This window comes from Daphnia carinata, chromosome 2, assembly GCF_022539665.2.
Source record: "Daphnia carinata strain CSIRO-1 chromosome 2, CSIRO_AGI_Dcar_HiC_V3, whole genome shotgun sequence".
NCBI lineage: Eukaryota > Metazoa > Arthropoda > Branchiopoda > Diplostraca > Daphniidae > Daphnia > Daphnia carinata.
In genome coordinates, this window is record NC_081332.1 from 1,125,016 (window position 1) to 1,147,388 (window position 22,373).

General features: G+C 40.3%; 4 protein-coding genes and 3 long non-coding RNA genes across 14 annotated transcripts; 3 read left to right on the top strand and 4 right to left on the bottom strand.

The window, feature by feature from the left end:
* Positions 1-964: 964 nt before the first annotated feature.
* On the top strand, positions 965-1,815 carry LOC130686019 (uncharacterized). 2 transcript variants are annotated; one of them, XR_008999788.2, is made up of 4 exons: positions 965-1,171; positions 1,230-1,328; positions 1,392-1,597; positions 1,658-1,815. It is a non-coding gene; the product is annotated as an uncharacterized LOC130686019 (long non-coding RNA). The 2 variants fall into 2 exon arrangements; XR_008999787.2 differs by having other exon boundaries at positions 1,233-1,328.
* Positions 1,816-3,845: 2,030 nt separating this feature from the next.
* LOC130686017 (uncharacterized) lies at positions 3,846-7,634 on the bottom strand. The gene is made up of 13 exons (XR_008999782.2): positions 7,479-7,634; positions 7,228-7,413; positions 6,969-7,076; positions 6,770-6,902; positions 6,639-6,703; positions 6,373-6,579; positions 6,229-6,309; positions 5,681-6,153; positions 5,572-5,604; positions 4,761-5,032; positions 4,317-4,496; positions 4,093-4,238; positions 3,846-4,009 (listed from the first exon to the last, which is right to left on the bottom strand). It is a non-coding gene; the product is annotated as an uncharacterized LOC130686017 (long non-coding RNA).
* Positions 7,635-8,532: 898 nt separating this feature from the next.
* On the top strand, positions 8,533-10,767 carry LOC130686014 (uncharacterized). The gene is made up of 3 exons (XR_009420573.1): positions 8,533-8,625; positions 8,693-10,182; positions 10,240-10,767. It is a non-coding gene; the product is annotated as an uncharacterized LOC130686014 (long non-coding RNA).
* Positions 10,508-14,595, bottom strand: LOC132087778 (pleckstrin homology domain-containing family M member 2-like). Of its 6 annotated transcripts, none has more exons than XM_059494217.1 (12): positions 14,449-14,595; positions 13,950-14,007; positions 13,692-13,772; positions 13,355-13,562; positions 13,111-13,298; positions 12,249-13,025; positions 12,031-12,189; positions 11,872-11,978; positions 11,687-11,816; positions 11,462-11,631; positions 10,990-11,398; positions 10,508-10,930 (listed from the first exon to the last, which is right to left on the bottom strand). In XM_059494217.1, the coding sequence occupies exons 3-12, from the start codon at positions 13,746-13,748 to the stop codon at positions 10,760-10,762; spliced, it is 2,376 nt and encodes a 791-aa protein (XP_059350200.1). In that variant the 5' UTR covers positions 13,749-13,772; positions 13,950-14,007; positions 14,449-14,595; the 3' UTR covers positions 10,508-10,759. The 6 variants fall into 6 exon arrangements, with proteins under 6 accessions (XP_059350200.1, XP_059350196.1, XP_059350201.1 ...); XM_059494213.1 differs by having other exon boundaries at positions 13,692-13,840; XM_059494218.1 differs by having other exon boundaries at positions 13,945-14,007.
* Positions 14,596-14,723: 128 nt separating this feature from the next.
* Positions 14,724-19,894, bottom strand: LOC130685999 (SR-related and CTD-associated factor 4-like). 2 transcript variants are annotated; one of them, XM_057509297.2, is made up of 10 exons: positions 19,719-19,894; positions 19,517-19,645; positions 19,281-19,442; positions 18,971-19,225; positions 18,540-18,910; positions 18,075-18,464; positions 17,510-17,999; positions 17,252-17,437; positions 16,132-17,182; positions 14,724-16,064 (listed from the first exon to the last, which is right to left on the bottom strand). In XM_057509297.2, the coding sequence occupies exons 1-10, from the start codon at positions 19,746-19,748 to the stop codon at positions 15,268-15,270; spliced, it is 3,861 nt and encodes a 1,286-aa protein (XP_057365280.1). In that variant the 5' UTR covers positions 19,749-19,894; the 3' UTR covers positions 14,724-15,267. The 2 variants fall into 2 exon arrangements, with proteins under 2 accessions (XP_057365280.1, XP_059350195.1); XM_059494212.1 differs by having other exon boundaries at positions 17,510-18,020.
* Positions 19,895-20,695: 801 nt separating this feature from the next.
* Positions 20,696-21,535, bottom strand: LOC130686009 (protein N-terminal glutamine amidohydrolase-like). Its single transcript, XM_057509314.2, has 4 exons — positions 21,447-21,535; positions 21,215-21,364; positions 21,013-21,158; positions 20,696-20,952 (listed from the first exon to the last, which is right to left on the bottom strand). Exons 1-4 carry the CDS (start codon positions 21,498-21,500, stop codon positions 20,724-20,726), a joined length of 579 nt encoding a protein of 192 aa, XP_057365297.2. The 5' UTR covers positions 21,501-21,535; the 3' UTR covers positions 20,696-20,723.
* Positions 21,536-21,772: 237 nt separating this feature from the next.
* Positions 21,773-22,366, top strand: LOC130686008 (putative peptidyl-tRNA hydrolase PTRHD1). Its single transcript, XM_057509313.1, has 3 exons — positions 21,773-21,844; positions 21,905-22,042; positions 22,101-22,366. Exons 1-3 carry the CDS (start codon positions 21,791-21,793, stop codon positions 22,272-22,274), a joined length of 366 nt encoding a protein of 121 aa, XP_057365296.1. The 5' UTR covers positions 21,773-21,790; the 3' UTR covers positions 22,275-22,366.
* Positions 22,367-22,373: the final 7 nt, after the last annotated feature.

The following is a 22,373-nucleotide window of genomic DNA, read 5'->3' on the forward strand; positions in this document are numbered from 1 at the left end:
TCAGTACGGATGGCTACCAAATTAAGGTGATGGTTTTCAAACATTAGCTTCAATTGTTATGTGTGCGGTAGTCCTTTGAAGTGGTATGTAGGCCGCACCTGAAAACTGAACTTTAAGCACTTTGAAAGGTCCTTTTATGTTAATTCTCTATAGTTTTCGTTTGAAACTATGCAGATCTTGTGTACCTTGCAATGGAAAACATAGTTCATTTTTTAAATTTTCGAAATTTCAACTTCCGGTTTAAGATCCGGTTTTTAAATGCTTAATACCTCACTAACTGTTGGTCTGAATGAAAAAAGACAGACATTTTCGTAATTCTCGTGAAATTTGGGGTCGAATCCATGTGTTAGTAGAAAATACCCGAAAATCGTCAAAAATCGCAAATTTCCCTGAACTATAGTTCAGGAAAAATCGCGATTTTGGCCAAATTGGACTTTTCGCCAAAAACGGATCAAAATAGGTCAGACACACCTTAAATTTCATGAGGATCACGAAAATCATATTCGTTTTGTTGTGGGCCCAGTATTTCTGGAGATAAAGGCTACTTCCGGTCACTTTCGGTAAATTTTTTTTCAACTTTGTAAAAAGTAAAAAATGAACATTAATATTCCAAACATTTTAAGCACTTTGGTCATTAGTGTAGCTTCCATCCTCTAAACAGCGTTTTGTTTTTGATTTTTAATTGTGGTTTTAACCTCTACTTAAAGGGGTTTTATAACAACCACGTCGAATTTGAAGAACTCTTAAACTATAACTTTCAGGTAAAAACAAACTGAAGTTTCCACATCAGCGTTGAATTGCGAGTTCAAATCTTGTATTGTTATAGCAATATCTAGGTTTCAAACATTAATTTTAAAAATACGAAAAGTCGGGCTTAGTTTTTTTGTCGGGCTTATTTTAAAATCTGACGAAATTGAATTTCCGCTAGATGGCGATGTAAGTTCATCATCCGTAGTGTCAGAAATCAAACAATTTTGTGCTCGTAGAAATTCAATCAAATCAAATGGGGTGCTATTTCCAATTAAGTGTTTTCTTTTTTGTGTTGATCACGTGAAGCTTATCAATGGATTATTGTTTGTGTTGCAGAAAATTGTGTGGTGAACTATCATCATACTTACTACCTAACTTTATCATCAACTCTCCATCATACTTTTCTCATGCTCGTGAAGAGGTACTAGACATATGTTTTTCAATAAGAAACCCATTGCCATTATTCTGCTGTTGAGAAGTAGCTCGTCAAACCAATATTGCAAAGGATGCTGGCATGCAATCTTCATGTCATTTCGACTGAGCCTTTCAAGTAGTGTGATTTTGAGTTGAAGAGTGAGGTATTAGACTCATATTTTGACATTCAGTGTTTAAAATTGCCATAATTCTGCTTTTATTTTTAGCCCGCAACTAAGATTGCAAAGAATGTTGGCCAAAAAAGATCATTCTTCGCAAACTCATCATTGTATGTAAGTATGAATGTGATGGGAAGTGCAGCATCTTCCTCACAACTGAGTTGAAAACGATTGAAAGCCATAAATTCAGCAGTCTTCACACTATTTCTACCTTGCCAGTCACCACACGTGAACCTCAACACCACTATGCCTCGGTATTTTAAGTTTCTTTTTTCTTTATTATTACGTTATTTAAACTTAGTATCTTATTATAGGACTACCAAGCCTGCGTCATCATCCTGAAAATTGCTGGCCCTGTAAACTCCCCAGTCTACGGACAGCAAGCCTAAGTAAAAAAAAAAGGCCCTTCTTCACCTCGCCCGTCATCGCTTCGCCCGTCGTCATCGCTTCGCCCGTCGTCCCGTCATCGTTTCGCCCGTCGTCCCGTCATTGTTTCGCCCGTCGCCCCGTCATCGCTTCGCCCGTCGCCCCGTCATCGCTTCGCCTGTCATCGCTTCGCCTGTCATCGCTTCGCCGTCCCGTCATCGCTTCGCCCGTCCCCGCCTAGTGGTCGCCTCGTCTTCGCCTCGTTGTCTTCGTGGTATCGTTGTTATTTTATGTAATGTATAGTGTGCTAATTAACAGGTTGGCTGCCACGCCCAGTTTTTCTCCCCTTTTTTTTGTTAGCTTGTAGGGACGGGCCGCGATGCTCTACCCCACGGTCTATGTGCCGTGGGGTGGAGCAGTCGCCACTGCCCAAAATTCGCCGTAAGGCAAAAGGCAACGCACCTTAGGGACTCCCTTTTCTCGATGTGTGGTGGAGACCCGGGATGTGCGTTTCCACAACGGTCTACACCATTGCATCAGCCCGGACCATTGTGTCCCCCTCTGTCGCCATCCTTAAGATGGCGATGTAGCGACCGTAGATGTAGAGGCGTGGCAGCCAACCTATTAGTTATATTGTGTATTGTATGTATGTTGTACATTGTATTGTGATATGTATTGCCAAGTGGTGGAATAGTGGGTGGAAGGAGGGACAATAAAAACTTTTAAATTTATTTTATGTTTGTATTTATTTATGAGTATGTAGCTGATAGACGAGTTGGGGTTTGAACCCAAGACTATTGTCATGCCACTCCGACACTATACCATTAAGCTACCATTGACGTTCCATAATAAGTAGATGGTACTAAATAACCTTGTCTGCTGTGCGTACGTACGTATACGTAAATACGCATTCAAATTCCAATCATTGTTAATAAGGACCGTAATGGGTGAACGGAACGCCGTTGGTCTGGCGTGTCAATTGTAAGAGGTTCGATTCCTCATTAAGACAGGATTACACTAACATATAAATAGATACAGACATGGGTTAGCTGTTGCTGTAAAGTATGTGATATGTATATAATTTCATCAATAATTAGACTTTCGTTTACTCAAATTCTTTTTTATAGTATGCGCAATTTAAATTTAGCCATTCTCAGTTTACGTAACCGTATTGGTAATTGGTAACATTATCTTACGTCAAGTGGAACTTACGACCATTTTAAGGTTAATATTTCCTGTTGAATGAATGTATATTATTAATTGAATATCTACTCAAAGGGGAATCGAACCAATATCATTCGGCATACTGTGCCGATGCTCAACCATTGAGCTACGAGTAATATGTGTCATGTCTCTACTTTTCGTTGTCATTCAGGGGAACATATAAACACTTGTAATAATTTTGTTTAATGGTCCTAACATAAATATAAATCTTGTTTCTCATTCAATTCACTCGACTGGGAGTCGATCCCAATGCTTTCTGAATACTAATCCAGTGCTCTTCCACTGAGCCATGAATATTGTTTATATTGTTCTACCAGTCCACGTAATTTTGAGATCAACTTCTGGACTCGGAAATTTTTTGAATCATTATACTTCTTCCTGAGTGTGTTCGCGGCAATTGATACAGGAAAACTATGGTCACTTTCGTTTAACCTTTGTTGGTATTAGTAAATATCAATCAGATGGAATAAATAAACGTTGGTATAAGAACCACGAGATTGCAGAGGTTTGAACCACTGACTATTGGCTTCTGAATCAAATGCTTTACCATTTAGCCAACTGCGACACGTAAGATTATTATATTACCACATTATTTATCGGGATGGATATCACGGACATTTAAAAATCATTCTTTCTGGATTCACTACAATCAGTTAATTTTCAAAGACCGCGAAACCTTCTTTTTCTTCCTGTTAAGATGTATAATTTTGATAAATATTTTCCCACTCAACATACTTTATTTCATCACGCAGAAAACAGATCACCAAAACGTGCCTTCAACATTGATATCAAGTTGTATTACATATTCTACCATCAAGCTACCGAGTAAATAGTTTGTTAGAGTTGAAAAATAGTATAACGCTTTACTGACTATAAATGTATTTCAAAAATTCTATTTTTTAGTACCGTCAATTAGTTAAACAGTCTTGTCTACTGTTAACTAAGATTAACCTGCATCAATTGCTTCTAGGTCAATACATGTTGGAATAACATTCGATATAGTTTCATTTGAAGAATTGACAACCAAATTTTTTTTTCTCCGATTCGTCCAATATAATGATAAAGCTGCGGTTTATCTATCAGGGTTATATGTTTAAACAACAAATTTTTTTTCTATGTTCATTTAAAATAATAAATACAATTAAATAATTTAACTTACCATCTTTCCCGTTTTCGTGTCACAATTCCATTTTGTCCAACAACATTAAACAACTCCTCAGTTCCACTCCACCTACTATCATCCACGACCCGAGTAGTCGTATACGTATAGCAGATGCAAATTCCCAGAACAATCATCCAATCCGCCTACGAACAATAGGTCATCAATCTCCATCAACAACAAATCTGCTAGGACATCCGTTGAAAGAAAATAGACGTACGTACAGGTTCCAAATACAAGACCTGGTATGAGCTCGTTATCACCACGTCGCACGGTACAACGCCGAGAGCTCATTTTCACTGCAATCTAACCGGAAATTTCTTCTAAAATTATTTTGACCCAAATAAAATTAGCTACCGTGTTTACTATCACATCTTCGTATTTCACCAATGTCATCGATTGCCCTTTAAATAATCCAAAAAAATAAAGCATACGTTACGTATCGCAATATTGTACATCAAATTACACACTCCCTGCACACAAACCACGAAATCTATAATTAGAAATTACTGAAAAAATTAGTAACGAACAGTGTGGAATGGAAATTCTAGGGTAACAAGCAAGATTAATTCCACAAGCTGCTGTGCTATCTTTCTCACTTTACTTATATATGCTGTTGTTTAAAATTTCTTTAGATACTGGTATGAAAATGGAACGCGAAATATTACCTTTTTTCTTCACCAGCCACCTTCAGTCCAACAGGTTTACTAGAATTCTGTCATCTTCATGGCTGTTAAGTCTGCAACGTTAATTAGGCTAATGTTCTTAAAAAAAAAATAAGAACATAAAAGAAAAGAAACCGAGGCTGAATAGCATTGTAACTTGAAACCCTTCACTTAAATTTCCTTGTGGCTTATGTGTAACTTCCATATCCTTTTGTTAAACACCACCCGTTTGGTCACTGCAACAGCAACACCTACATATCTCTTCCACGTTAAACCTTCAAAATGGGACATACTATTAACATATTGTTAATATAAGCATAATCTGCTTTGGAAATATAAGACTAACCCACTTTGTGAATATTCATTACCATAATTTGATACTAATTTTTGCCAATACATTAGAAAACTTTTATGAATCTCCCTATAGGAATAGACAACATGACACATGTCATTTAACAGTAAATGGCAACCAGATTCAAGCTAGATTTAGATATTTGTGCTTTCTTCTTCAACAATGTTCTTTACCCTAAAAAATGTAAGCTCATTTTAGCTACCTACTCTTAAAATCATTACATACCTTGAATAAAACAAAGTTTAAAGCAGAAAAGACACGAACACAAAAAAGGAATTATGATACCTAAAATTAAACCAAAGCTAGAAAGAAGAGACATGAACAGCCAGAGATGCACATGCACATTCACGCAGTACAAGACACTCACTGATCAATACATCAATTCAATACATTTCCGCCTTGCTTCTACTTACGTAAATTATCTTTAAAATAACAGTTACGAAATTCACCTAGAATTCTTACCTTGTTTTAACTTATAGCAGTATATTCACTTTCCTGTACAGATGGGTACCACAATAAGATTCACTTTTTTTTTGTTATCTCAAGTAAAAAGAGTGTTTTGATTTGTTACCTTGCAGTTCAGGGCACCTGCATATTATCCACCATGTAGTCGAATAACTTGTTAGCCTTAGATCAGTAATCCATTTCCAGAATTCCGATAAAAGACATGACAGTTCTGTGCACAGAGCAGAAGCAAGTTGCTACTGCACCTTTTCAAACAAATTGGCCACTGAAATGAGCGACTCCAATTGCTTTCCCTTTACCCAGCCTGTTGTTCTTCTCAAATTCTATTGGATGATGGCAAGAGTTCGGCCATCTTTTCCTCAAAATGGCGGGACGAGAAAATGGTTTCGGCAACTTTTCCTGCAAATGTTTCAAAGAATTAGTTCTACACTTGTGTACGGAAATTTTCTTTTTTTCATAATCCTCAACATAACTCAAGCATTCCTAGGAAATCTTCTACAACTGTCGAACTGCTAATTTCCGGACAAAAGAACGTCAGAGGACTATTACCAACACGAGTTTCCGTTTAGCCTCGTAAATCTACACAACAAAATACAAATTATAATTACAAAAGTATATTAAACAAGCAGTTAAGTATTGCAAATTAACACCTACACCATGATCTAGTAGTAGTATAATCTATGATAGGAACAGTAGTATTTGGTAGTTAAACCCTAATGAAACCAATTCACCCAACTACGAATAAATAAGAAAAAAAAGAAAATTAATTACGGCATTAAAACACGATTGGTGCAGTACCTTTTATCATCACATTCGCTGCTAAGGCGCCTATATTGGGCGTCTTCAACAAACTGCCGGGCCAGCCGTCGAAATAAGACAGATCAATGTGCATGGAAAACATTCACACGGCAATTTTACAACCATATCAAAGACCAGAAATGATTTGTAGACCAGTCGTTCATCAATGCGCTATGAGGCCGCCACTCCACGTTTCACCATTTCGCCCTGAGGTACGTCTACAAAATTATTCTTGTCCTTTAAATTTCACTCTCGGAATTCGATACCTAACTCATCCCTGGGATCACCTTGCCGGCAGTAAGAATTTTCGAATGTCCATACCTAGAAGCATCTTCGAAAATTATTGTAGGTTAAAACATTCAAAATCATGACTAATTAATTAATAGGAATGTGTTACCAAAGATATTGTAATGTTACACGTCAAACGACGTTCCCTTGGTGCCGAAAACCTGAACTATCCTATCTTCTCCAAACAACCACCGCAGCTTTCCTTCTAGTAAGAAAGGCCCCGGCCAGGCCAGCAGCGAGTCCTGGGTGTGAATGTATTAACGGCTTTTTAAGATAAAATGACGAACCCCTAATCCAGTTCCCATTACCCTATGTTCCTGGCCAACTCGCCCAGACGCCGGTTGTAGGAATGGCCGCCTCCATTTCCACAAGAGAAACGACAAGGAACCCATGTGACGAGAGGAAGGGAAGAAAAGCTAAAAAAAAAATGACAAACTACATAACTTTAAATGTATCTTAGGACACTAATCTGGATGTTTTGAACAAAGAACGCTTACAGTAAAACTAATCCAAATTGCGAGAGATGGCACATGTGCTAAGACGAATGTAGAATGGGAAAAAGAATACCTTAACCATGGCGAAGATTAATCAGCATAACGGGTGGTTGTAAACAACTTAATGGCAGCTTTTTCTTTGAAGGAATAGAAGACTTGTTACTAATGTAACTTTCCCAATTACTTAAGCAGGGTTAAATTAATATGCAGGTGGAGTGTACAAGCCCAGGAATGAACACCTGCTTCATAGCTGAACAGTCTAAAAATGATATTGAAATTAACATCGTAGGACAAACACAGCAACAACTCAAATGAAATTTCAACCTCCAGAAACGCAAGGGTGGAAATAAATCTCAATCCACAACTCCAGGCAATAATAATTTAGCTTCACCGGGAGATTGACCGAAACCAACAGAAATATTAATACTCGTATGAAGAAGAGTAACCACTCAATTACGACCTTAAACATCACGATAACCATCCAGAAACACATTTCAGCGAGCCCATCTAAGCAACACCTTCATCAGCAGACAAACACCACAGGGACAAAATGCTCAAATGAAATTAGAAAACATGTAATTTTACAGAACAATTTCAGTGAATGCGCAACAATAGTTACCAGTTTCTTAAAAAGTTTCTTACTATATTTATTTTTATCCATTACAGATAATTATGCCAATAATTCAAGACTAGAGCCCACATATTGCAATGGGGTTCTTAGCAGAAAATATTAATCTCGATGTTTCGCTCTGAAGATCGAAAGCAATTAAACAAACCTGGACGAAATTACGTTGACGATGCTTTGTATTCAAACTATTTTACGTTCAGGCAGTTCTAGGCGGGAAGAAGTTCACAGCAAAGGGAATTGCTTTCCGCCCAACACATTTTGAAAGTTAATAACATAATTAACTATTGGCTTTATAATTTATAAATGATAGTGCACTTAACGAAAAGCTAATACCTTTAATATAACTAATTACCGAATAGTTTTCCTGATTCCAAAGTGGGTAAGCCGAAATCCGCTCTTGCAGGACCAGGACAATGGCCAGAAGGCGTGTAAGCCATTGGCGAGTGCTGGTTCTTCACTGACAGATGAATGCTCTCCCTAGCTAATGAAGTAACCTTACCGGATGCCGCCATTTTGGACTATTTCGAAGGAGTGGGACAATGTTGCCAGATGTCGACCAATATTTGTTTTATTTTTATTCACGTTTACAAAATATCTTCAATACATACTTATTAATATTTATCTAGTGTACTGAAATTTTTTTAACCCAATACGATAAAAAAAATTTGCTTTACGTACGAGATCGTTAAAATTTAAAAATCTGATAGCGTCGAGTACGGCTAGCATGTGATGTACGGTGCCAAACTTGGACAGCCATGTGTGTGTCGAAGAATAGTTCTGCCAGAAGCTATCTTTGTAAGCAAGCTGTGGGTTTGTGCTTCTTAACATAATAAAGTGAAAGTTGTATGTTTACTTTTGTTCGAAAATTTCTAAAAAGGAACATCAACTAACACTCAGTTTATTCCTTTAGGTATGGTCATGTCAGCTCTACTTTTCTCTGGAAATTCCCAGTCTCCATTAACTTGCTCCATTAACAAAATCATATTCGCGCCATCGAGGGGAGCTCCCGTGTTAAAAGGTAGGACAAGAAGAGCACATTTCACAATCTTAGAATAATTGGGTCGTGCTTCTCCCCAAAAAAGGAGGTAATTTTAACAGTATATCATTTTGACACCTAAAATTAGATCTTTTTTACAAGATGAAAGCAAATGAGATACAACTCATAACTAACGGTTACGCGAGAAAAAAACTGATTTTCTAGAAAGCCAAACACATTTTGTCGAAGGTGGTTGGAGGACGCCTGCCGTGTGTTCCTCGTAAACGAAAAACGCCAATGCATTTCCCTGTAACACAATGGTTTGAAATATCCATCATTCCCATCTGAAAGTAGAAACAATTAGATGATGGATGAAGTAATTCAAAGGTGAATATTTACCGATCAATCATCTTCTATATAGGTTACGTGCCTTATAAAGAACGAAACCTTGCTCCAACCCATTGTCGAAAAAGGAGGATAAGACCTGTTTTGTAACCAGACAAAATGACCGTGTCTCCCGCTTCATTTGTACAGGTAATTTTTGTATAAATATATCATGCCACGTTATTCTTAACAGCAGAACGTTGTGGTCAAGTACAGAGGTTACACCTGTGATATGTAGGAGTGACGGTGGTAGGCATAAGTTAAATTATTTGCTTTTTATCACCAAATGGACATGTTTATCCGTCTAAAAGTGAGCGTTTCTCTTCTTTGAATAACATTCACCCCAGGGCAAAAAACACCATGTTTTCCAGCATGAAAATAGACTGAACCTTTTTAGACGTTTAGAAAGGTGCACAATGGTAAACAGTTGCGTCCTCGGTACCAATAAGGCGAGACGTTGTTAGCTTGTTTGCAACCCAACAAGTGGACACATGCAGGTTCTTACGCTGTTGAAGGAAGAGAAGAGCAGGATGGCTTTTCGACTAGGAGGCCTTGTATTCCTGTCGTTGTGCATGACGATCGTTTTGACCAGTGGACTTCAGAATCCCGGCTCATCAGCTCGCCGTCCCGAAGCTTTGTTTCAATCCCTGTTTCTGTGGACTTCAGCATTATTATGCTTTTACGATTGCTTAGTTATGATAGCAATCTATCGCAACGCCGAAGTCAACATTAACCTGGAAGTGCACATCAAATGAAACTAAATCTTGTGAATCCTCAAAAGTGAATTGAAGATTCATCTGAAATTCAACTCCAATTTCAACCTGGACTACAAACGTGAATAAAACCACACGCGTACGAATTGGTACGGTTAGTTATAGCACAAGATAATGTAAAAACAAAAGATTATTTTGTGATACCTGTGATCGATCAATCTCAGAATAAACAGATTTTGCCCTCGAAGAACAGTACATTCCACAGACTGGCCTCAACATATTAGGACTTTTGCTGAACACGAAAGCTTCATTTAAGCAACATAAATAGTAATGCAATCAGATTTACCATGGCCGAATTTCAAAGTGAATTCGCTCCATTTGCAGGTCGATGAAATCCATATACAGCGATTGAGGGCTATTGTCAGAACTTGATGGATCAAACGGATGCCCTGCGGGCCTTAAGACACGTCGTGGTTGGTTTCAGCCGTTACATGTCACCAACAGCGTCCGATAAGTGCGTGAAAGGATAGTCTGTGGCTCAAGGATATTCAAACCAGCTTTTACCATAGCTTGTTATGGAAAGTGTGTTCCTCCATGGCGATGAATGATGGTCCACATTTTCGCTCAAATGAAGACAAAAGAAATCGGCCGAAACAGGAAGATCGTTCTTATTTTAATGAGTGATGAGGCAACTGTGAATAAGCGGCAATTAGCAACAATTTTCGAGAAAAAAAGAACATTGCGTAGAGCCTAAAAAAAGGGGAGAAAACATTGAAAAGGCGTATTTTTTGTACAATAAAGACAGCAGCTGAAATAAATTCGCGAAACAATCTGTAGAGCAAAAAAAAAAAACGAGATGTAAAATACATTCTGGAAAGAGGTAGAAAAACATTAGCTCTTAAATCTAAATGGCCCTCAATAGCAAACTTTTATTGCGTAAGGTCGACGACGAGGCGGTTGAGAGAATTTCGCGAGGCCGTTTCGTCGCTCGCAGAAATTCTTCAAAGCTCTGTTTCGATTGGAAATACAAAATCCAATCGCCGGCTCCATCACTCGCTTCTCGATAATCAAGCTCCTAAAAATTCAAATTACATTAAATGAATTACCTTCTAAAGATTAACATTTCCAACTCACAATCAAACAAAACGTATCCGTCAGGCTGATCATGATCACAGAGATCAAATCGAGCGGAGCTGAAGCGACGGGCTGTTGTTGATCAGTGGATTGAAATAAAAAGACTTGCTGACGAGTGACGAGTACGCCGCAAGCGATTGGACTACTGTGCTGGACTGGCGAAGCGACATCCATCACGTTGTCCCAGACGAAAGAAGATTGTGATAGAGACGTCAGCCATTCAGTAGCTTCATTTTCCGAAGCTGCAGCTAAAAGTAAGGATTTCTCGTTACGGAATTGAAGTTCGATGGTGTGCGGTCGACGTGAATGAAAATTCCGACCATATCCTTTACATTCCTCTTCGCTGAGTGACATTGTCAGCACTGGAACGCGGTCATTTGGCTGATTAAACTGGTACAACACACCATCTCTACGTGAATTTCATTCGGTTATTTAATGCGTTTAAAATGAAACGTATTTCTGATTGATTTACTTGATGATAAAATAGCCAGCATGCCAAGATCGAGTGGTTGACCAGCGATACATTAAATGTCCAGATTTATTAGGACACGCACCTGGAGATATTTCGTGACTTTGCATGACGAAAGATTCTTCAAAGTACAACATTCCGATGTATTCGATATCAATTGGAGATTGCATGTCCTATAAAAGAGATAATTAATAACTTTTGAGTTAAAAATTCTTGTTTAAATTGTACTATCGAATGAGTGCCGTTTCGAATCCATTGGAGAACACGGGGTTGCCAATACGTTTGGCACTGAGACACTGATTCCACGTAAACACATTGGCAGTCTTTGCGAATCCTTCTCACGTTGACATCTATCAAACTATTTAATCGGAAATAATAAATATGTATGTTTTTCCAAAATTTTAGTATCATACCTGGCGGCCATTTGTAAATCAGCCGGATCAGCGAAATCTAAACAAAAGAGGCCACCATTTTCCGCTGATTTAGAACGCATCACGATCACGGAATAATTACATTTCACCTAATAACAGATTGTTAAAGGCATCGACATGAATGAAAACAAACTATCATACCTTGACATCTTCCAAATCAATTAATTTACATTTCCATACAATAGACGGACTGTTATCGAGGCTGGCGGTGCTCGATACAATATAAATAATCGTCGGGCTAATAACGAGTTGACTTGACAAAGGTATCCCCGAATAGAAATTCGTAAAACATTTAAAACTCTGTAAATGCAAAAATCAAGTTAGTAGAAAGTTTGACTTGATTTAATTAATTAGCGTACCTTGTAACGTTCGTTTGGATCCATTTCGACGGGCAAAGGAATAGTTTCAAACGAGTTTTCAACTTGAGGAACATCTTCAGTCACTAGGTCGTTATCAGAGACGTCCAGCAACTGTTTACTCAAATGTGGCAGGACGGGAACAAGATTCAAATCTTCCCATTTCTGTTTTGCCCAATCGAAAAATTGACGTTTATCTTTCGTTGATTTCTTAGGTTGTTCACCCATTAACAATTTCCTCCGAATCAACGCCTTTTGCAAGAACAGCATTTCAGGTGCAGCATGTTCCGTTTTGGCACCTTCTGGATCTTCTTGACCTTCTGGAACGCCCCGTTCTGCAATGGTCGGATACTTGGCCAACGTGGAAGCCGCATGATCGATAGCCAATTCGCTGTGATATCGACGCATCAAAGTCGTTCTATCTTCTACATAGCTGCTGATATTCAAATTGTTTTGGCTAGTGGCGTGCTGGAGAGACTCGTCGTACGGCCGTCGCATCATATCCTGATGGAACGACACCCTCTTCTGCGTCGAAGAGCGCACATGTTGACTTTTAGCGCTGGTGCGTCGTTTGACTAATGGGCTCTTCATCACTGGCATCGTTGTCTTCTGTTCTCCTAAAAATGAATTGTCTTTCTTAGCGTTTGAGACATCAATGACGTCATCCACTTGCGCCCTTTCCATCGAGATTTCAGCGTTTTCTAATGGAGATTCGCATGGTTCGTAATCGACTAGAAATCCGCTTGATGGCGGTTGATTAGCGTTGAGAAAAGCACTATCCTACGAAACAAAAAAATGCCAACGATTTTCAAACGACAAAAAAGCAGAAACGAGAGAAAGCAAAGCAAAGAGATAAAAGCCTTACTAAAAGGAAATCAAAGCCAACATGTTCCAAACCGGAAACAAGGGTGATGACCACTTGCAAAGACGTAGAGTCTCTGAGCAGAGCGTTGGGTAGATAATGTTCCGACAAATGTGACGGTCTATCTTCCAGCGTGGCCAGGAAAGCTTCGAGAACAGCCTCGTTTAGAGAAAGCAAAAGCCAAGCTCTCCCTGAACCAGACCGCGATGTAAATGAGAAGAAAAGTGTGTTTGCCAAATAGGTTTACCTTTGCTGATATTGTTAGCGGCGGAAGAAAGCTGGTTAATGAAAGAAAGAACAGAAGAAGGAAGAAGTGCAGCAAAGACGGGCCAATAACCGTTTTTTGGGATACGCAACCCATCGAGTAGCACGTGATCGAGAGCGTGAATCAGACGTGCCGCAACGTTAATTTCGTAGCGTTTGCAACCACCAGGACAAGAAATACAAAGCTGAACCTAACGTACACGGCAAAACAACACGACAACAAGAAAATAAGGCCTCTGCGGTCCAGTTAAACGAGAATTACGCCCCTTTTCCGTCCACTTAACTGTTGTAGATATTGAATTGTTTAAATAGGTCATTACCTCTTTCACGGCGTCTCCTAAAATCACTAGCAACCGACTGTTGTTCGACGGATTCATATCATCTCTTGCTTGTGCAGAAACCTGTAAGTGCAAAAGCAGACCGCGTTTACAGGTGTGCCTCATTTGAATTTCATAGGGATGACTACCATCTAGTGATGAAATAATAAATTAATGCCAAGAATCGTGAGAAAAAAGTTTGTTTCTGGTATTTTCGGTAAAAGTATAATTTCTCTTCAGTCGTCCTTGAAATTACCTTACCTGGAAAGGTGAAATCTTTGGGGATAGTTGATTGGCTTACTAAGAGTGTACTCACAACCTAAATAAAGGTCAAAAACAGTTGTTTAGAATACATTAGCAAATGCTCGTAAAATGTGATATTAAATATTCGTTGCCATAACCTAATGGAATTCTACACATCTTGAAAGCATTTAAAGTGATACAGTTGTCAAGAATGACATGACACCAGGAAGTGAGTATCAAGTAGTCAGCTTACTTGACTAACCAACCGGAATAGACATGAAATTGATATGTCAATGAGTCAGGTAACTTTTGGAGATACCATAACCAACCATAGAGCAGGTTTATTTCACACTAGCGATTGACACTCTCTTACACGTGATTTTTTACACCTGAGAGGATTAAGTATGCACAATCCAAATCTCGATAACTTGTTCTGGCCATTTCAAAACGGGTGGCCGTACAATAGGCACAAAACGATTTTATTATCATGTTAATTAGTACTAAGAACGTAACTTACTTGTAATTATAGAAGCACGACAGCTGAACGGAGGTAACTTGCAGAAAGTTCTTTTTGTCGAATAACTTTAGGCGTACTGTGTTGTTGACTATAACTCGCCATTGTTTTTCTCCCACCCAAGGGGTGTGAAACGGCCCTCCCTACTTTCAAATCAACTATTGGTTTAGAAAATCACCGCTAGATGTCTAGAACAAAGCGCGGGAAATTCGAAACAGTCTCATAAATAGATAATAAAAATAATATATAACTAAAATCGTGTGAATTTGGCTTTTTATATAATGAAAACACACACACACTATCCGAGTGGTTGTACACACAGAGTGACGCGTTGCACACAGGACCGCTGTAGACAAATCAGGGTTGGGGGAAAAATGATGCAAAAAAAAAATGGCGAATCATCGAGCGTGGATCGAATTCGAACACGAAATTATAGCTTAAATCATCATAGGATCGGATAACCAACTGCAAAGTGCCGAACGAACGGGGAAGATGCGACCCTAACCTCCACGCGCGTAATGAAAGCGTAAAACAGAAAGATCCAACGATTTTTCCATTGGTTACACCAACCGACGTGAGAGCCGGAAATCACCGCAAAAAAACGCCTCTCTTTACACACACGAATTTGTTTGAGTGGATGATTCGATTAAGGAAGGTTGTCCCGTTAGTTTCAATTATGTACAGCATTTATGGGAGTTGATCAAGTCAATCACATTTGGAAAAAAAAAAATTATAATAATAATAAGAATGAAAATGTTGAGAACCACAAGTGGAGGAGGAAAAGCGAAAACAATACAGAATTCTATATTTTCCTTTTTTTTTTCAATCAGTTGAAGGCGGTTCTTCTTCTTCCGTTCCGGGAGCAGTTAAATCCGCATCAGCGTGAGGCAGCGTCGGTGGTGGCGGTCTCGGAGAAGACGCGGGCGGTGGAGGTGAATGAGACTTGGAGGTAGTGGTTGCATCACCAACGGCAGGAGTGACACTCGATTCAAAGGTGGCCGATGTCCCATCGTCTGTGGAGGGTTCTCGTACATCACTAGGGATTGGCACTTTCTTGCTTCCTTCGCCTATTGGAGCCGGAACTGGAAGTGGGACAGCTTGGATGCTATTGCCACTAATTGGCGCTGCTGCTGCTGGATCGGGACTCTTACGGTCGCTCCATCGTCCGCTGCTTCGTCGTTCACTGGTACGCCGTTCTCGATCACGCGGTGGCAGTGGATCACGATCTCGATCGCCACTTCGTCTTCTATCACTACCGCGATCTCCTCTACCTCCATAGCGATCTCGACTGGACTGCCCTCGATCGTGGCCACGAGGTGGCAAAGGTGGAGGTGGGGGTCTTCTGGGGCTCGACCAATCCGCACCTCCTCGTCCACCCCGACCGCCAGAATGATCTCGATCACGCTCACGATCACGATCCCAATGACGTGAAGGTGGTTCGCGATCGGGCCAATCTTCCTGCTGTCTCCATCGAGGCGGTGGCAAATGCTCTTCGTCCCAAGCAGGTTCCACTATGTCTCCCCGGAATCCTCCGCCACCTCCTCTCCCTCCTCGACCTTCATGACCAAAGTGCCTCCCTCTCATCGAACCGAAATTGTCGGGACCAAACGACGTTCCCCCTGTTCACGACGAAAAACAAAACAAATTAATTCAATTAATTTAAACGTAAAACGTCAGATGTCATACCAAGATGTGGCTGTCGTGGCATAAAAGGGTCATCATTGCCAATAGCTCCTCCCCTGCCAGGAGTTCCAAACGTGTCGGGTGGACCTCCTCCACCTCCTCTGAGAAGACGAATGCCCATTTCAGCAGCGGCGGCCGTGAGCGGGACGCCACGCAAAGAAGATGCCAAATTTGGAGACAGACCGTATTGGTCTGCGGAGGATCCTGGACCGGCCATGTCCGTTCGAAGATGCAAAGGACCAGCATCTCGTTCCGGTAATTCTGGGCCGTTGTTATTATTATGGTGGTGATGGTGATGATCAACCGGCCCAGCGTCGTGATTAGCCAAACTCCTAAGCCGTTCCAGCAACCTAGGGCCATTATTGCTCTTGTCCGGCGTCCGATGTTGCAGCTGTTGGCGATGCTGCATCAGATCCGGGCGATCTTCTGCGAACTGATCGTTCCAGCCTCCAACACTTCGATTGCGGCCATCCATTTCTTTATGATGCTGCTGCTGCTGGACTTCATCGTCGGCTTCTTCCAGTTCCATGTCATCGGCGTCGTCCTGAGATGGCATTTGTGGTGGCTGTTGCGGCTGCTGGTGCGGATGGCCAGTTAAATGCGGATTGAAAACACTGAAAAAACCGGACGGACCGGCTGGTTGGCCCATTCCCGGTCCTAATCCTTGGGCAGCTGCTGCAGCGCCGAGACCGGCCAAAATGGACTGGCCAAGTAGGTGCGTAGCCATAGCTGCATTGGTGCCCGCACCGGCTGCTTGACTCATGAGAAGATGGGCAGCGGCGGCAGTGCCGGGCGGAGGCAGTCGCAGTCCAGGTGGCATCCCGAGCGGTACGGGTAAGAGTCCGAGCGAATGCGGAGCCACAGCTGCATAAGTGGGAAGATTGGCCGGCAGTGTAGTCGTGGCAGCATTCAAAGACGATGGACCCGACGCCGTAGACATCACTTGTCCACCACCGCCTGGCTCACTCATTTCGGGGGTAGGGGGACCCGCTTCCGGAATAGGGATGAAACCAGTTGGCGCCATGGGAATCATCTGTGGCCCTACTTTGTCCTCCTAGAAATGGAATCAAAACAAATTTTAAGATTCTGAAATTCCTGCTAAAATAATGAATTAAATAATTACCTGATTTAAATGGTGGCGCATCCAGGGAGGCAGCGTCTCTTCGTCGAAAGATCCGCCCTCTTCCAGCGCTTCCAAGTCCGTCATTTGGCTGAGTCGCTGCCAGGGCACGTAAGAGACTCCTTGGTCCACTTCCCAAAAGTCTTTCCATTCTTTAGCTTTGACTCCTTTGCCCGGCGCCCAGGCCAGCTGTGTATAAGAAAAAATACAAATCAATTTCTCGAACAAACTCATTAACATGAAAAAAATAAAATAACGTACAGTGATGGCTTTGCCCTGTAGTTTATGTCCAGCCAATTTAGTCAACGCCCGGAAAGCGTCCTGTCGACGGTGCATGCAGACGAAAGCGCAGCCTCGTGGCGGAATCAAATCGATGGAAACAATTTCTCCGTACTGGCCAAACGTATCTGACAACTCTTCTTGCTGGACCAACTTGCTCAAGTGGCCGACCCACAACGTGGTACTACAAACGCTCAGCGATTCTTTCTTGATGGGGGGCAGACCCCGTCGTTTTCTGTCACGTTCTTTCTCACGTTCCAGACGTTCCTTTTCCCTCTCTTGGTCTCGAGAACGCGATCGAGGTCTGATGCGACTATTGCGATTTCGAGAACGACTTCTGGAACGTCTACGAACACCACCTCGATCCCGTGATCTCGATCGTGACCGGCTCGATCTTCTTCCACCGTGACGGCCTCCGCTTCGAGCTCGTCTACTACGCGATCCCGATCGACTTCTCCGTCTCTCTCGTTCTCTGTGTTTCGTTGCAAATGAACTATGAAAATGTGAAACTATGTTTTATAGAGGTACTCTGAAGAGAGGGTCTTACTTTGATCTAGGAGGATCGATTTCAATGACTTCACCATTGCCTGGCTGAAACAAGTCCTCCCTGATGGTTGGAGGATGATGATGTTGTGGGAACGGAACTGAAGGGGCATTAGGTGGCTGCGGCGGATGATGGTGAGGGAAGCCTACTGGCTGATGACCCATACCGCCAGCTCCCATTGGCATGAAACCAGGTGGCGGTTGGGTGAAATCTATTTGACCATACTGTCCATGGTTATTGGCCGATTCCCAGTTTGATTGCTCTTCGTGTTGCTGTTGATGGTGATGAAGATGGTGATGATTCGTATTAACTGGAGTCGGCTGGACAACGGGTTGAGAGATCTGTTGCTGCAAGCTTTGCAGATGTCTTAAAATATCTGGATTTGTCAGCAAACTATACAGACAGAAATGAATAAGAATTAGATGTTTTGAATAAATTATCGACAATGAAAACAAAATTAAAACGTACGTTCCAAGGGTTTCCGCCGAATTGGACGTGGAAACTGGTGTCGGGGCAGTTTGAGCAGGCTGTTGTTGTTGTGGGGGTGGTGGCGGTTGTTGTTTTGATTGGTGTTGACTTGATTCCCTAACTGCCTTGTCTGGTTCCTCATCTTCTTCGTCGTAGTCAAAGTCTAATAACTTTTTGTTGAATCGTATCTGTCCCGTATCGTTGGTACTTGTGGGACCTTTAGCTGATGGTGGCGGTTGAGTCGCTAATGGATTGTTGGCATTATTTGGTGGCTCTTGACCAAAAAGATGTTGTAAATGTTGTAGCCTTGTGGCTAGACTCATTTCTGTGCTGCTCAGACTGGGGAGATTGCCCATTACCAGTGACTGACTCTGTAAAAATTGAAATGGATTTAGCAAACATGAATGAGGTTGACAGCATTTATAATGTACCTGATTTCCATCATTGGAAGTCTCTTCGAAACTTACTGCAGCCTCCTTGTTGCCATTAAGCATAGCAGAACCTTCCTGAGAATTACTCTTTCCTGTAGATATTCCTGAACTAGATGCTCCTTTCGAATTAACATATTGTGCTACCTCCTTGTACTTTGGGTGATTTGAATCGGCCATGTCGAAGAGAGGCTGGATTACTTCAGGTGGGAACACGGCATTCTTCTGCCACAAGTTGAGCACCCTGATGACTTTACTCTGCAAAACAACATTGTTGTTCAATAAATAATTTCTAGCCATAAGACTTTACTACCTTCTCTTCCACAGTGCACTGATATATGAAGTAGAATGTGTATGTCACATTTTTGGAGAACCGTGGTGCAAACACATCTTTATCAGCTCCGAACTGATGTCTTGATTGTCTGACTATGGAGTCAATCACATACAACCCAGGAATTTTGTATTCTGGTCGGCACTAAAAATTCAACAGAAGTTTCAAATGTCAGCTTAGGTCTTTATAGTGGATGAGAGTTTGTTAACGTTGCTGACTTTTTGCAGAAACTTTTCAACAGACTGAACAACATGTTTGTAAAACTTGACTGCTTTGATGGCGCCCTTCGTGATGGCAGTCATTTTCGCCTTAGATATCGGTGGTTTCATTTCGTAGAGCGAAGAGAGCTGAAAATAAGAATTAGACATTTGAATTGTGCATTCCATCAGTCAAAGTTGAAGGATTTCGAGCATTTCATACCTCCGCATTAAAAGACTTCACGGTATCCATGGCGCTAGCTGGAAATATCCAACACTGCGTTTGTTAATCCTTGAGTAGCTAATCGATGCAAAAACACGCGTTCCGGCAAGAAACTCACAATGTTTTCAAGTCCATTTCCCACGCAAAATTTTCGACGCCGTCAATGAAACGAAAAAAAAATCCAATATGGATGCCGGAAATATGGACGTGGCATTGCCATGTTTACGTTTTCTTAGTATATCTTTTTTTTATTATATAATTATATAGTTTAGAACACACTTTCCTTAAAATTAATGAGGATTTTAAAAAGAAATATATATCTTTCTTTTGAAGATTAGAAGTTTAAAGAATAGTTCTACTAGAAATTAATGAAAGAGGGAATTCTAAGTTTAGGTGTTGAACAATCGGAAGAGATTTGAAATCAATCACATTTCTTTTTTTTATTTTTGAATTGCAGTTTACAAAAAGTAACAAAAAAGTTCATACATCATTGTACAAGATTGTTAGATTATGAATTCAGCATGTCCACTTTACTGCTTGTCAATCTCACAGGAGGAAGGACATAGTGTTGACATTGGCATTTTTGTCCCGAAAGAAAATCAAAGGATCCAAGCCTAGCATCACATGAAGGGCAAACAATTTTACCCTTTGTCCAGGAAGACTTCAATTAAAAAAATAATTTCTAGTTATTATTGGTTGATTATATTGAAATTTTGGTTGGCAATATGCTACTTACATTCTGTATTAGGGTTTCAAGCCACTTTGGTAATTGCTCATCCTTTATGTATAAAATGGATTTTTCAATAAAGCACTGCTCATTGCCCACTCTCGGAGAACTATCAGATCCGTGGCAAGTCGTAATGCAATCTTTTTCGTCGGGTGCAATCAACTTTGAACGACATTTTCGACAACGAACGTGAAATTCTGACATCTTTTCGTCTGCTATTACGCAAAGGTACTAGAATTGCGTTTGAAAGTTGGGCCAACACCAACATATATTTCCAATTATGAAAATCGCAAAATAAAATTCTGATGGTTCAAGATTTGACCAGGAACTTCTTGATCACTAGTATTCGTCATATTAATAAACGCGTATAAATTATTTCGGGATGTGGTATTATAAATAGGAGGATAAACTGGGGGTGGTTTCAACCACTCCCCATCCTTGATCATATGGGTCCTGTCTGATGCAAATGAAGCAAGGTACTGGTCAGCTGGTATGACTCTAAAAGATCTGAAAATGAAAAGCGTGGTGAATAAATAAAGTAATCCAAGTTTCTTTCTGTGAGTTAACCTGCGAAACTGGGTTTGCAGAGTCTCATCAGATCCCAAGGCGCTAGTCCTGTATTCATCAAATGAACAAGGAAATGCTAATGTTGTATCAAGATCATAAACGTCACATTTTGTATTTACATAATGGATGAATATGACATGATAATCCTAGAGAAAAATTGTAAAAAGCTATCAAAAATTGGATTGTCCTTTTACTATTATACCCAGACAACTAGTCCTTGATGATTGCTACTGTTTTTTTGGCTCCACAGTGGGACAGTTTGATTTTCATTTGAAATGAATACAGCATAACATTCATGAAGTAGTGCTGGATGATTCCCTCTGAAGTAGTTGCATAAATGCCAGACATTCTCCTCACTCCATGTGTTAATTGGGAAAACCAAACAGAAATCATTCAGTGTCAATCAGAAAAGTAGAAAATCTGTGAAAATAAACTTGCCAGTAAGAATTTGTGTAAATGCATTCTTCTCGTGTAATTCGAAGAGACATTTGAAATAAAATTTAGAGTCTGACTATTTTGATTTCACTTATTTTTAAACCTAAAATTTCCGCTAGGTGTCTTTAGTTACCATTATGGAGGGAAAATTTTGGTTTTGTTTCAAAAATTATTATGTTTACATATTACATGGAAATATAATTCCTTGATTTTTATAAAATCTTGGTGTATCTTTTGATTTATTTTTTGATTTAATAATGGATGTTTTCATTGATTTTTGTTTTTGTTTTTTGTGTTCTCGTATGTCTCAATAGGTGGCTTTGTTCAAAACAACTTTGCCAGCATGGCTGCCTGCAGTCTCGTTCAATATGTTGTCATTCGAAGTGATCTGAAAACGGTAACAAGGCATTAATAATTTGTTTTATTTTTGTTCTCAAATTATTCTTATTCTGGTAAGGTTCTACAATGGCCTCTCGGAGCTTTAATGGCGCAAGCATGTCACGCTTGTACTGCCGTCACCCACCTTTTTTACCAAGATCCAAACATGCAGACTTATTTGGCTGACTTGGACAACATGCATAAAGTCGTGCTGGAGGTAATCATAACAATAAAATAAGCAGGACGTTGTTGTAACTTTAATTTTTTTTTTCAAGATTGCTGATGAGCCATCAATCAAAGCTCTTGCAGAAAAGCTTACAGAAAAGAAAATTGATCACAAATTATGGATTGAACAGCCAGAAAACATCCCAACCTGCCTCGTTACCAAGCCTTATCCTAAAACAGAAATCCAATCACATTTCAGGCATTTAAAACTATGCAAAGGTTAATTTATGTAACTGCATACATTCTGCCTAATTTCTTACCCATTTTGTGGCGAAAATGGGTAAAGAAGTGCTAAAAATGAATAATTTTCAACCAATGTTTTA